Consider the following 12,631-nt stretch of genomic DNA (forward strand, 5'->3'; position numbering starts at 1 on the left):
TGTTAAAGAAAAAATTCAGCCACTTCACCCTGTTACATTTATTAGACACATGCTTGATTGAAAAATAAAACAAGACCAAAAGAAAGAAAACCATATCACCGCCATTTTGTCTCTTCATCCTCAAAAGTTGAATCTACAATTATCTTTGACAAAATCTTATGTCCCAGGTTATCAATTATAACTACCAAACAAACAAACATCAGTGAAAAATTATAGTGACACATGCAATGGACACAAGTCCATCACAAAACTTTACAATCAATTTTTATGGGAAAATGTAAAAACCTGATGAATCATTTAGCTGCTCGCCATCTACCATCAATATTGGCACCTTTTGATACTCAGTCCATTTGATTTCTTTCTTATTGGGAGGGTTAACCTCCACAACTTTGTAAGATATATAGCAGAATAATCACCAACATCGTAGCCTATGCTCACCATTATATATGAGATAAACCAATAGGGTGAAGAATGCAACCACATTTAGAAGTGACAATTGACTACCAATGAGTCATTTTTCCATCCTCTTTACTCTATGCTTCTATTTAAATCAACGGTTAGTTTTTTGTTTTGTTTTTTTACCTTTGACTTTGTTGCAAAAATAGCAAGCCTCGAACTGGTAGAGAACGATGTTGATTGGGAGAGCCTCTGGCAGTGGGGGCTCCTTGGCGAGGACTTCCTATGAGATCAGAGCCCCGACGACGCTAAGGGACACGGTGGTGAAGGGACCTTGGAGGGAGGAGAAGCGGTAGCGGTGGCGCTGCCGTAGAGCACAGCCTGGAGAAAGCAGTTGGGGACAGTGAAAAAGGTGGTGGCGCGAGGGGCAGCAAGTGTTCTGAAGAGAATGGAAGGTACCTTTCTCATGGCATCACATCTGATATTGATTCACAACACAATCAAATATCTCCCACTTTCACCCTCACTTGGAAGGTACTCTTCTCATGGCATCGAGTTTGAGGCATTCACCATCACACACACAAGACTTTAAGTGTGGTTTAGATAGAGAAAGTTTATTTCCTTCGATGTTGGTATAGATCTAAGAAAAGGATGGTTTGTTTCTAGGGACATAGAAGAGAAAGAGGCTGAGAGAGAGTGAATCAACTCCCTCAGTGCCGCGACCAAGAAGTCAAGGTGTAGAAGCACGACCAATGTGCTGCCCAATAAGAGAGAGAGAAAGTGAGAATAACAGAGAGAAGAGGCTAACAGCTATCTGATAAGAGAGAGAAAGTGAAAAAAGTGTAAAGATACAAAAACGGTTTTGTAAAACAGTCTTTGTACATCATTCAATTATGATGGTTTTTCAAATAATCATCCTTAAAATCACAATTTTAAGACAGTTATTTGAAAACCGTCTTCATTATTAATAAATTTATTACAATATTGTCATCGGAAACTCTTCAAAAATGGTTTTTGGCCAACCGTCGTAGTTAACGCGTTGTAATAAAAACTTTTTGAGTAATGCATCGTCGATCTCTGCCTCTATATTCCCTTCAACCACGTTGAACCTGGAGCTAAGTGGCCACATCAAAGGTAGCATGTGCCGGTCTTCTCATCTTTGACCATGAGATTGGTCAACTTGTCTTTGAGTGAAGTTGAAGCAATTCATAAATGGTGGGCAAGATATTTTCTTGGACTAAGAATTAGAGCATTGAATGCATAAGGATGCTAGTTTAATAATATACTAGTTTACTTTCACATTTTTAATTATTACACTTTTCATTATTTAATGAAATTAACTTATGTTTATTATATGTTGTAGTGGTTTAGTGATAGAACACCAATGGAATTGGAGAAGATTACAAGAATTTGCAAGAAATGGGTAACATACTTTTTAAAATGTAAAAACAATGCATTGAACAATGTTTGATGATATTATACACCATTTATATCATATTTATTAATATTAATTTATTTATTTTTAATTTGGTTAGGATTGCCTAAATATACATTCAACAACGGTGGATTCCATGACGATTGAAAACCGTCATGGAAGGTCCATCATCAAAGGCTTTACAATGAGCACTGCAATGGGTGTTTTTGCTAAGCACAATCTCTCCATGAGTCAAGGATTGCTCTCATTTATTGATCCCCCTTGTTTGTTACCCATTTGTTACATGCTGATACTTTTTTGGTACATGCTGATATGTCAGCATTATTAGGAGTCTTTATGTAGTTTTTTTTGGTTTTGGGCTTTAGCCCCTTAATTGAAGTCAAAATGAAAAAATTAGATATTATATATGTATATCATCTTAAATTATTGACATAAATAAATTTTTTTATTAAAATAAACTACTTTAATAATTCGTGTATTGCACAGATTTAAGATTATAGTCTATAAATTTTTAATAAATCATGGTATTGATTAAAGATTGTCGATTTCCCATTGTATTAGAAAATACAAAATGGATCCTTGATCCGAATGAGATAAAATTCACTAGAGGGTTGTGTCGCTATTGTGGTGCATTATTTAGTGATCAACCAAACAAATTATAATAGAGTTACCATTGTTTTTTTTTGGAGATGATTGATTATGAGGCTTAGTGGTTAAAATATCACTTAAGAAAATATGCCTTTGGGATATAAAGTGAGAAATAATTAATGTGGTAAAGCAATTGTTTAAAAGATAAAAAAATCTTTAATTTTACAGAGTGAAAAATGGAATCGCCCGATCCTCTGACTTAAACTTTGAGGAAAGAGATTATTACACAAAACATAGAGGGGAATGAACTTTATTAAGCCACTTGAAAACAAATAAGTGATGGTAATCCAACCTTTGTGATTAGAGATCCCATGAAGAAGGTTCATATGGGTAAGAACAAGTCACTTGTGAGTTTAGTTAGCACTAAAACTGATTTTAATTAAAAAAAAATCAGTTCCTTCCTGTGGTGTGAGAAAGCATTAGACGATGCATTAATGAGCGGCTAAACTTTACCGTTAAGCTTTGTGTGGGTGTCAGAAAGCTTAACAACATATAAAGCTTTTAATGGTTTTCATCTCTCTTATGAGTGGTGTATATTTGTAGCCTACACTTCATGAAATCACTTATATGATTGTCAAGTTGGATCACTTGTATGATATTGGGGCGAAATCAATAAAGCTAGCACTCACAAATACTAATCCATTACAAGAAATTCACATAACAGCAAGGGATAGATCCCTCGCTAATCCGGTGTAAATATTGTTTGTGATAGATTAGAGATTAGTGAGGCATATATCCTTCGCTAATCTCATACAACTCCCTTGCAATTACTTCACAAAATCCCTCGCTAATCATGTGTGCAAATGCAGATAATTCCCTCACTATTTAGCGACAACTAACCCCTTGCTAATCCATCTTAAATTCTTTGCAAATTATCCCTCGTTATTCCCTCATACATATACCATCTCATTCTCTTTGAAAATCCTCCATCTAGCATCGCTATTCCCTTGTTAATTTCTTGCGAATATCCCTTGCCATTCTCTCATTATTCCCCAATGAATCATCCCATCCCCAGTCCCTCACAAATATCCCCCTTGCTATTCCCTCCAAATTCACTCGCAGATTGCATCACTTATCAAATTATTTCCCTCGTGATTACCTTGCTATTTTGTCGCTAAAAAGTTTAGACTAAATTGTATCCAAATTTATACAAAATTAAAACAAATGTTTCATTTATTATAGTACACTCTGTATTTGAAATTAACACATAATATAACTGAATTTAGATAATGAAGGAAAAAATAACAAAAACATTATCAACCCATAAATAATTAAAAAAATGCAATAAACTTTGAATTCTTAACGCATGATATAACTAAATCAATCATAAAGCCATACAAAGATAAACTTAAAAACATAATTTAACCCAAAGTGCAACATTCAAACATAAAGTAAGTGTATGACAATTGAATTTGTCATAATTTCTACAAAGGATCATAAGAAAAACTTGATTTAACCAAAAGTACCACCAAATAAAAAAAATAGTTTTTTGTTGTAAGGTAGGCAATATTTCCGTCCGAAAGAACTCCATTTGCATTTGCATTTGTGCATGCATCTCTTCCTTTCCGACCTCATCTCTCCTTAAATGTTGCCTTCATCTCTTCCTAAGCATTCATTTGCGCCTCCATTTGCAACTATAACTGTATTTGCAATTGGGTTTGCATCTGCTCCCTTATTTGAGACATTTGCTCTTACATTTGAGACATTTGTGTAACAATAGTAGCAACGTATGTGGAAATGAAACAATGAAAACAAATGCATCACTCAACAAAGTATGTTTTATTTGCATGTCAAAATGCACATTTAAAGCCTCAATTTAAAAGACACATATTACCTATACATGTAGAAATATAAAAAAATGATTTTATTTTCTAATTTTTGTTTAGTGAATTTATCACTCACCAAAGTATCCATTTAAAATAATAATGATAACAAACTTAATGAATAAATACTATTATTTCAATAAACACTATCAAATATTTGGCATTCAACTTTGTCTAATCAGCGACGAAACAGGAAGCCAAGAATTTCTTCGCTAGTTGGTCACTAATTTGCAAGGGATCATAGATAGAATATTTCCCTCCCTAATGTCCTCATTAAAATGAGAATTTCTTATAGTGGTGCCTGCATGGCTGATTGACACAAAACTACGACAATGACAAGAATTGTGGGATTGTAATGTGATTGGTAGACCACTAATTTATATCATATGATTTTGGTTCATATAGTTTGCTACACCAAAAACGTTGTGGACATGTGTTATTAAGTCTTACTAGTTTATGTTCATATAGCTTGTACACTGGGTCTGACACATTACATCCTAGATGAGAACCTAGAAACCTTTTGAAATATGTGGGAGATTATTGTATTTTTTTTAGTATTTCAAAAGGTTTATACTTGTTATTTTTAAACTTCGAACAATTTCCATTTCAAAGGCTTGTATGATGCAAATTTAATGGCCTTAATTACTATTTTAAAACCTTAAATATGACAGTTAGACTCATTTTCTATCTATAAAAGGGATGTTCTCCCTATTGCTTTCACATTCTGAAAAACACAATCCCACCCCTGTCTCTCTTTGGGTTCTTTATTGATCTCTTACTTGCTAGTTTTGATACACAATTGATTTGGGATGGGCTTGTTAAATTCTGAAGAATTTGTGCTTTACGCAGATAAATTCTTGAGGATAGTGTGTCTAACACACACCTCAGACTATTTGTATTTATGTGTTGCTATGTTCTACGAGCTAGAAACTGAGTTGGGGTTCGTGATCATACATATTTGTGATGATCGTGGTTCTTGATTTGACCTACCATAAGCAACAAACCCCAGTTTCAGGTATCCCCAATTGAGAGTTGATCGAAGATTAATTTTCAAGGCACTGATATTTATTTATAAAGGTTAATTAACTCTTTCTTCCAATGTTTTCTTGTACACATTGTCAAATTTTTTACTATTATATCACATCATATGTAAGCAAACTTATCAATTAAATATCATCACATATACCAATTAATAATGACTTGGATAATTTTTTGAGTTGACTTAGTTTTTGGTATATGATATCAATTAAATATTATATATGCCAATCTGTCCCGACCTAATTGTATCATACTGGCAGAATTAGATTTGAGAAATTGCTAGGAAAGTACTTCCTTGGACATTTGCTGATATTAAGTCGCATCTGTATCTGTTATACCAAAGCTTAATTACCGTCAAATTTCAACAATGTTTTAAAAATTTAAATTACCTTTTCGTAGAAATTGAGTCATTTTATCCTATAAAAAATAGATCTAACCATAGACAAAACTAGCAAAATGATTTAGTAGAGATGTCTCAATTGTAAAAGCACACCGAAAAGAAGAAAAACCAATTTCTCTTAAAGGCGAAAACTGGTAATAAATGTTAGAACTAAGAAGCTACATCTTTAAAGCCTTCAAAAAGGAAATATTTAATTTATTGCAGAACATAAGGGAAAAAAATAAGCATTTAGGTGTTTTTTGTTTTGTAGTGAAAAGTTTAACTGAGTTGAATTTTGACGGCCCACTAAGGTCATAACATGTCTCAAGGCTAAAAAGCATTTAAAAAAATACTTACAAATCATCCACCAACTAATTTCTCATATTGTCGGCAGGATTTGAATTCACATTCTCGTATAATATGAGTTTGATCCTTACTAATTGGACCAACAACATTTCTTGACTTAAGCATTTGGGTTTGAGTTCTTGAAATGAATATAACTTGGATAAATTTGGGAAGAAAAGTCCTTTTTTTTGTCCAAGGAGAAAACTTATTGGAATTATGAATTTCTTATCATCGATGGGAAGTTAATCAATACGCTAGTTAATTCTCAGATATAGTCTGTATGATGTGTTCATGATTGCTTTCTTTGAGTCTTCACGTTTGATATTTCTATTGAAAGATCAATTCCAATATATTTGTTAGCCTCTTTGGCTGTGATTTTGTCTTTGTTTTTTCCTGTATTGTTCTTTTTAAAGATGTATCATTTTCTCTTGTTTTTTTATCTTTTAGCCCTAACTATATTTAAATATTCCATAAGCGAATTGTTCAATATAGTTTTGAATTTGTATTTCAACTCTTCTTGCTGTTATTGCACATTTGTACTTTCTCCTTTTTTGTCTTAGCTTAAAATTACATGACAATTGCATGAATTTAGAGCTTGTCCCCACTTTGACAATTTGAACAAATTAAATATCATTGATATAGAATATAGACAAAGCGTCACTATCATGTGTATCTCATTACCAACGTTGACAGAAGAATTTAAGACCAGCATATGCTTTACATGTAGTACAAACGGCATTCGAAAAACTAGGATGTTTCTATTTTCAACCCTTTTGCTCGCCACTTTTGTTATCAGGATTAAATTATACACAATTGCTGAATTATACATTTAAACATTTATATTCACGTAGATTTTCAATTTTCTACCATAATCCTCTAGACAACAGATTTTTCTTACAAAGAATTTGTAATCCAGTGTTTTTCCTCTTCTGCTCTTCAAGTTTTCACAGTAGCCATGCCTGTAGGAGAAGCATTTTTGTCAGCTTTCCTTCAAGTTTTGTTTGACAGGCTGGCCTCAAAGAATGTTATAGAGGTTATTCTTGCAGGAGACAAAAGCAAAATCCTAAAGAAATTTCAGAAGACTTTGCTGCTCCTCAAAGCAGTACTTAATGATGCAGAAGACAACCATTTAAAGAATGAGGCTGTGAGAATGTGGCTAGTTGAGCTTAAAGATGTTGCTTTTGATGCAGAAGATGTTCTAGATAGGTTTGCTACTGAAGTATTGAAGAGGAGGTTGGAATCGATGTCTCAATCTCAGGTTCAAACCACCTTTGCTCATGTATGGAATCTTTTCCCAACTTCTCTCAGCTCAAGTATGGAATCTAACATGAAGGCGATCACTGAGAGACTGGCGACTCTTGCAAATGAAAGGCATGAGCTTGGTTTAAGTGAGGTTGCTGCTGGATGTTCATACAAAATCAATGAAACAAGTTCCATGGTGAACGAGTCCTATATTCATGGCAGAGATAATGACAAAAAGAAGATTATCCAGTTCCTGATGGAGAATAGGCCAAGTCATGGTGATGAAGTCTTGGTCATTCCCATTGTGGGAATGCCAGGGATTGGGAAAACTACATTGGCTCAGGTTGTGTTCAATGATGACGAGGTGAATACGCACTTTGAACTCAAGGCATGGGTATCTGTACCTTATGATTTTGATGTCAAGGTTGTAACTAGAAAAATTCTAGAGTCAGTCACTTGCGTAACCTGTGATTTCAATAACTTACATCAGCTTCAAGTTAAACTCAGAGCAGTCTTGAGTGGCAAGAAGTTTCTGATTGTTCTGGATGACGTTTGGAACAAGAATTACAATGAATGGATTAAGCTGGTAGCTCCATTCAGAGGAGCTGCACGGGGAAGCTCAGTTATTGTAACAACAAGGAGTGCAGAAGTTGCCAACATGATGGGAACTGTTGAATCTCACCATGTCAACCAATTGTCTGATAAGGACTGTTGGTCAGTGTTTGTGCAGCATGCTTTTAGGAGTAAAACTATTGATGCAAATCAAGCTTTTGCAGAAATTGGTAATGTTAGCAAAGTTGATAGATGCATTTAAATGTTTGTTTGGCATAATTAGTGTCATTATTTGTAATTGATTGATTGTCTTGTCTTATTTGTTGTATTTTTTTTTATCAGCAAATAAAGGATTTAAATATATAACGTTAGGTACAAGTAATACCCAACAAAAGAATACAAGAGTTTAAAGAAATAAAAATGGCTCACCGTATATTTGAACATGCTAGCAAATATTAAATAACCATCATTTATCCCCACCACTTAGCAAATATTAAAAGACCAACATTGTCTCCCCCTGAATCTAGTCACGATCCAACACAAGACAACACACACCAAACTGCACATAAGTTCATCTTTATGAAGGTACTTCCACGCCAAATAGATCCACAGACAAAACGAACAGTCCACCATCATCCACAAACATCACCCAGCAAATACACCCTTGTACTCCACATTGGATCAGCACCTAAACGGATATACATTGCCAATCATAACACGTGCAATATGAGGCTATGCAAATACACCTTTGTCTTATTTGTTGTATTTATATGTACTTCAAATAATATTCATATATTCCTTACTTACCTAATTCCTTGCCATTTGAATATGGTATTAGAGCTATAATATCCACCTTAAAGAATAGTTTTTCTTTTTCTCTGTGTTTAGTTCATGGAACTTGATCTCCTCCCCCCAGGACCTATTTTGTGTTTTTATTTATTTTTGTGGTTAATTAATTAATTGATTTCCTTTCTCTATTTCATTTATGGGAAAAATGTGTGTTTAGTCCTTGTACTTTCAATCAAACATGGTCAAGATCTTTATACTTTTATATCAATGAATTTGATCCTCAAACTTTAAAATAAAAACATGTTTTAAAAAAGATGATAAATTATTAGAGAAGAGAGACTAAATCTACATGTTTTTTCAAGTTTAAATACTAAAATCATCAATGTGAAAGTACAGGGACTTTAACCACGTTTGACCAAAAACGTATGAACTAAAAAGACATTTCTCCCTTCATATATTTATCACTGTAAAACTCTAGGATCATAAATAAGTACAACTCCTTGTATTTTATATGGGATTCAAATAATATTCATATATCACTTCCATACCTAAATTCCTGTAGTTTTTAATAGGTAAGAAGATTGCTGAGAAATGCAAAGGCTCGCCATTAATGGCAACAACATTTGGGGGTATTTTGTCCTCACAGAAAGACGCAAGAGACTGGGAAAATGTAATGGATTTTGAAATATGGGATCTTGCAGAGGAGGAAAGTAACATCCTCCAAACATTAAGATTGAGTTATAATCAGCTTCCTTCATACCTGAAGAGGTGTTTTGCATACTGCTCCATACTACCAAAAGGCTTTGAATTTGAGGAGAAAGAGATAGTGTTGCTATGGATGGCTGAAGGACTTTTAGAGCAAAAATCACAGAAGCAAATGGAAGATGTTGGCCATGAGTACTTTCAAGAGCTACTCTCTGCATCACTTTTTCAGAAGTCAAGTAGCAACAGATCATTGTATGTAATGCATGACCTTATAAATGATCTAGCTCAATGGGTGGCTGGAGAGTCCTGTTTCAAATTGGACAATAATTTTCAATCTCACAAACAAAAGAAAAAGAAAATTTCCAAAATGACTCGGTATGCATCATACGTTGGTGGTGAATATGATGGTATTCAAATGTTTCAGGCCTTTAAAGAAGCCAAGTCCTTAAGAACATTCCTCCCTCTAAAGCATCGAAGGCTAGAAGAATGGTCCTACATAACTAATCATGTTCCTTTTGAATTGTTACCTGAGTTAAGATGCTTGAGGGCATTATCATTGAGTGGATATTTCATCAGTAAGCTTCCAAATTCGGTTAGCAATTTGAATCTTCTACGCTACCTGAATCTTTCTTCGACTGACCTCAGACAGTTGCCAGAATCAATCTGCAGTCTATGCAATCTGCAAACATTACTACTGAGAGATTGTTTTAATCTTGAAGAACTGCCATCAAACATGAGTGATTTGATCAACCTACGTCATCTAGATATCACCAGATCTCATTCTTTAACACGTATGCCACATGGTATTGGTAAATTGACACATCTTCAAACTTTGTCAAATTTTGTTGTAGGCTCAAGTGGGATAGGAGAATTGATGAAGCTGTCAAATATCCGAGGAGTACTTTCTGTGTCCAGGTTAGAGCATGTGACTGACACTCGAGAGGCAAGTGAAGCTATGATAAATAAAAAGGTAGGCATTGATGTGCTGAAATTGAAGTGGACTAGTTGTATGAATAATCAGTCACATACTGAAAGAGCAAAAGAAGTGCTTCAGATGCTACAACCTCACAAAAATCTTGCAAAGCTTACTATTAAGTGCTATGGTGGTACGAGTTTCCCAAAATGGATAGGAGATCCATCCTACAAGAGCCTAGTGTTCTTAAAGTTGAAAGATTGTGCACATTGTACATCTTTGCCGGCACTTGGAAACCTTCATGCCCTCAAAGAACTTTACATCATTGGAATGAAAGAAGTATGTTGTATCGATGGTGAGTTCTGTGGTAATGCTTGCTTAAGACCTTTTCCTTCCTTGGAGAGACTATACTTTATGGACATGGAAAAATGGGAAAATTGGTTCCTCTCAGATAACAATGAGCAGAATGACATGTTTTCTTCTTTGCAACAGCTTTTCATTGTGAAGTGTCCCAAACTTTTAGGTAAACTACCAGAAAATCTCCCTTCTCTCAAACATGTAATAGTTAAAGAATGTGAACAATTGCTGGTTACCATTTCAAGCCTTCCTGTGCTCTACAAACTAGAAATTGAAGGATGCAAAGGCTTGGTCCTTAATTGCGCAAATGAATTCAATTCACTGAATTCAATGTCTGTTTCCAGAATCTTGGAGTTCACATTCTTAATGGAGAGGTTAGTGCAGGCTTTCAAAACTGTAGAAGAACTCAAAATTGTCAGTTGTGCTCTTGATGAAACAGTTCTGAATGATTTATGGGTAAATGAGGTTTGGCTTGAGAAGAATCCACATGGTTTGTCATCTATTCTCAGATTAATTGAGATTAGAAATTGCAACATCATGAAATCTATACCTAAAGTACTAATGGTCAACAGCCATTTTCTCGAACGCTTGTACATATGTCACTGTGATTCCATAGTCTTTGTCACAATGGATCAACTGCCTCACTCTCTGAAATCATTGGAGATATCAAATTGCAAGAACTTGAGATGTTTACTGGATAATGGAACATGCACTTCTTCATCAATAATTATGCATGATGACAATGTACAGCATGGTAGCACAATCATTTCTCATTTGGAGTATGTGTACATTGGCTGGTGTCCATCTCTCACCTGCATATCAAGAAGTGGTGAGTTACCTGAATCTGTCAAACATTTGTTCATTTGGAATTGTTCAGAGCTATCGTGCTTGTCAATGAAAGGCCAATTACCAAAAAGTATTGAGAGACTGGAGATTCAATCCTGTCCAAAGCTTGAGTCAATAGCAAACAGGTTGCACAGAAACACCTCCTTGGAATCTATTCAGATATGGAACTGTGAAAACCTCAAATCCCTCCCTGAAGGATTGCATTTCCTTGTGAATTTAAAGGAGATCAAAATTATTGGTTGCCCAAATTTGGTTTCCTTCCCAGAAGAAGGTTTGCCCGCCTCAAGTCTGTCAGAACTTTCCATCATGAGCTGTGAGAAACTAGTGGCCCTGCCGAACAGCATGTACAATCTCGACTCCCTCAAAGAGCTGGAGATTGGATACTGTCCAAGCATTCAATATTTTCCGGAAATAAACTTTCCAGACAACTTAACATCCCTTTGGATCAATGACCATAATGCCTGTGAAGCAATGTTCAATTGGGGCTTATACAAGCTCTCTTTTCTTAGGGACCTCACCATCATAGGTGGAAATTTGTTTATGCCACTTGAAAAGCTGGGGACAATGCTTCCATCCACTTTAACTAGCCTCACTGTTCAAGGCTTTCCACACTTGGAAAACCTGTCATCAGAGGGCTTTCATAAACTTACCTCTTTATCTAGCCTAACCCTAAGACATCTCTCAAATCTAACATTCCTACCTTTCTCGGGGTTTAAATACCTTACCTCTCTTGAAGAGCTTTCTATTTATAACTGTCCCAAGCTCTTATGTTTACCAGAAAAGGGCCTTCCTTCCTCACTTTTGGAGCTATATATACAAGACTGTCCTTTCCTGAAAGAACAGTGCAGGAAAGATAAAGGGAGAGACTGGTTGAAGATTGCTGACGTTCCTTATGTTGAGATTGATGGCAAATTTATCTATGACTCGGATTATGAGGATTGAAGAATTTTGTCTAGCTTTATGAATAGGTAAAACTTAGAAGATGATGAATTAAATTATTACTTCTTCCTCCTTATTATTTACAAGAACTAACTATATCTTTCTCTGCATTATTTTTCATAACATCATTTTAGTTTCTTCATACTTCCCTTTTTCAATCTCAGGTTTACCACATTGTAGTATCTATGTCACACTAATGAGGGAACCTGTTGGCGAGTCAAGTC

At 34.9% G+C, this 12,631-nt stretch overlaps 2 protein-coding genes across 2 annotated transcripts; both read left to right on the forward strand.

Moving 5' to 3' along the window:
* Nucleotides 1-7,019: 7,019 nt before the first annotated feature.
* Nucleotides 7,020-8,120, forward strand: LOC102662881 (putative disease resistance RPP13-like protein 1). Its single transcript, XM_006598498.3, has one exon. It carries the CDS (start codon nt 7,020-7,022, stop codon nt 8,118-8,120), a length of 1,101 nt encoding a protein of 366 aa, XP_006598561.1.
* A 1,137-nt stretch (nt 8,121-9,257) lies between these two features.
* On the forward strand, nt 9,258-12,410 carry LOC100784811 (putative disease resistance protein At3g14460). Its single transcript, XM_006598499.1, has one exon. The coding sequence runs from the start codon at nt 9,258-9,260 to the stop codon at nt 12,408-12,410; it is 3,153 nt and encodes a 1,050-aa protein (XP_006598562.1).
* The last annotated feature ends 221 nt before the right edge of the window (nt 12,411-12,631 follow it).

This window comes from Glycine max, chromosome 15, assembly GCF_000004515.6.
Source record: "Glycine max cultivar Williams 82 chromosome 15, Glycine_max_v4.0, whole genome shotgun sequence".
Taxonomy (NCBI): Eukaryota; Viridiplantae; Streptophyta; class Magnoliopsida; order Fabales; family Fabaceae; genus Glycine; species Glycine max.

What these genes read in the sequence shown, in the direction of transcription:
- LOC102662881 (XM_006598498.3), top strand. Translation starts at nt 7,020, where the DNA reads ATGCCTGTAGGAGAAGCATTTTTGTCAGCTTTCCTTCAAGTTTTGTTT.
- LOC100784811 (XM_006598499.1), top strand. Translation starts at nt 9,258, where the DNA reads ATGGCAACAACATTTGGGGGTATTTTGTCCTCACAGAAAGACGCAAGA.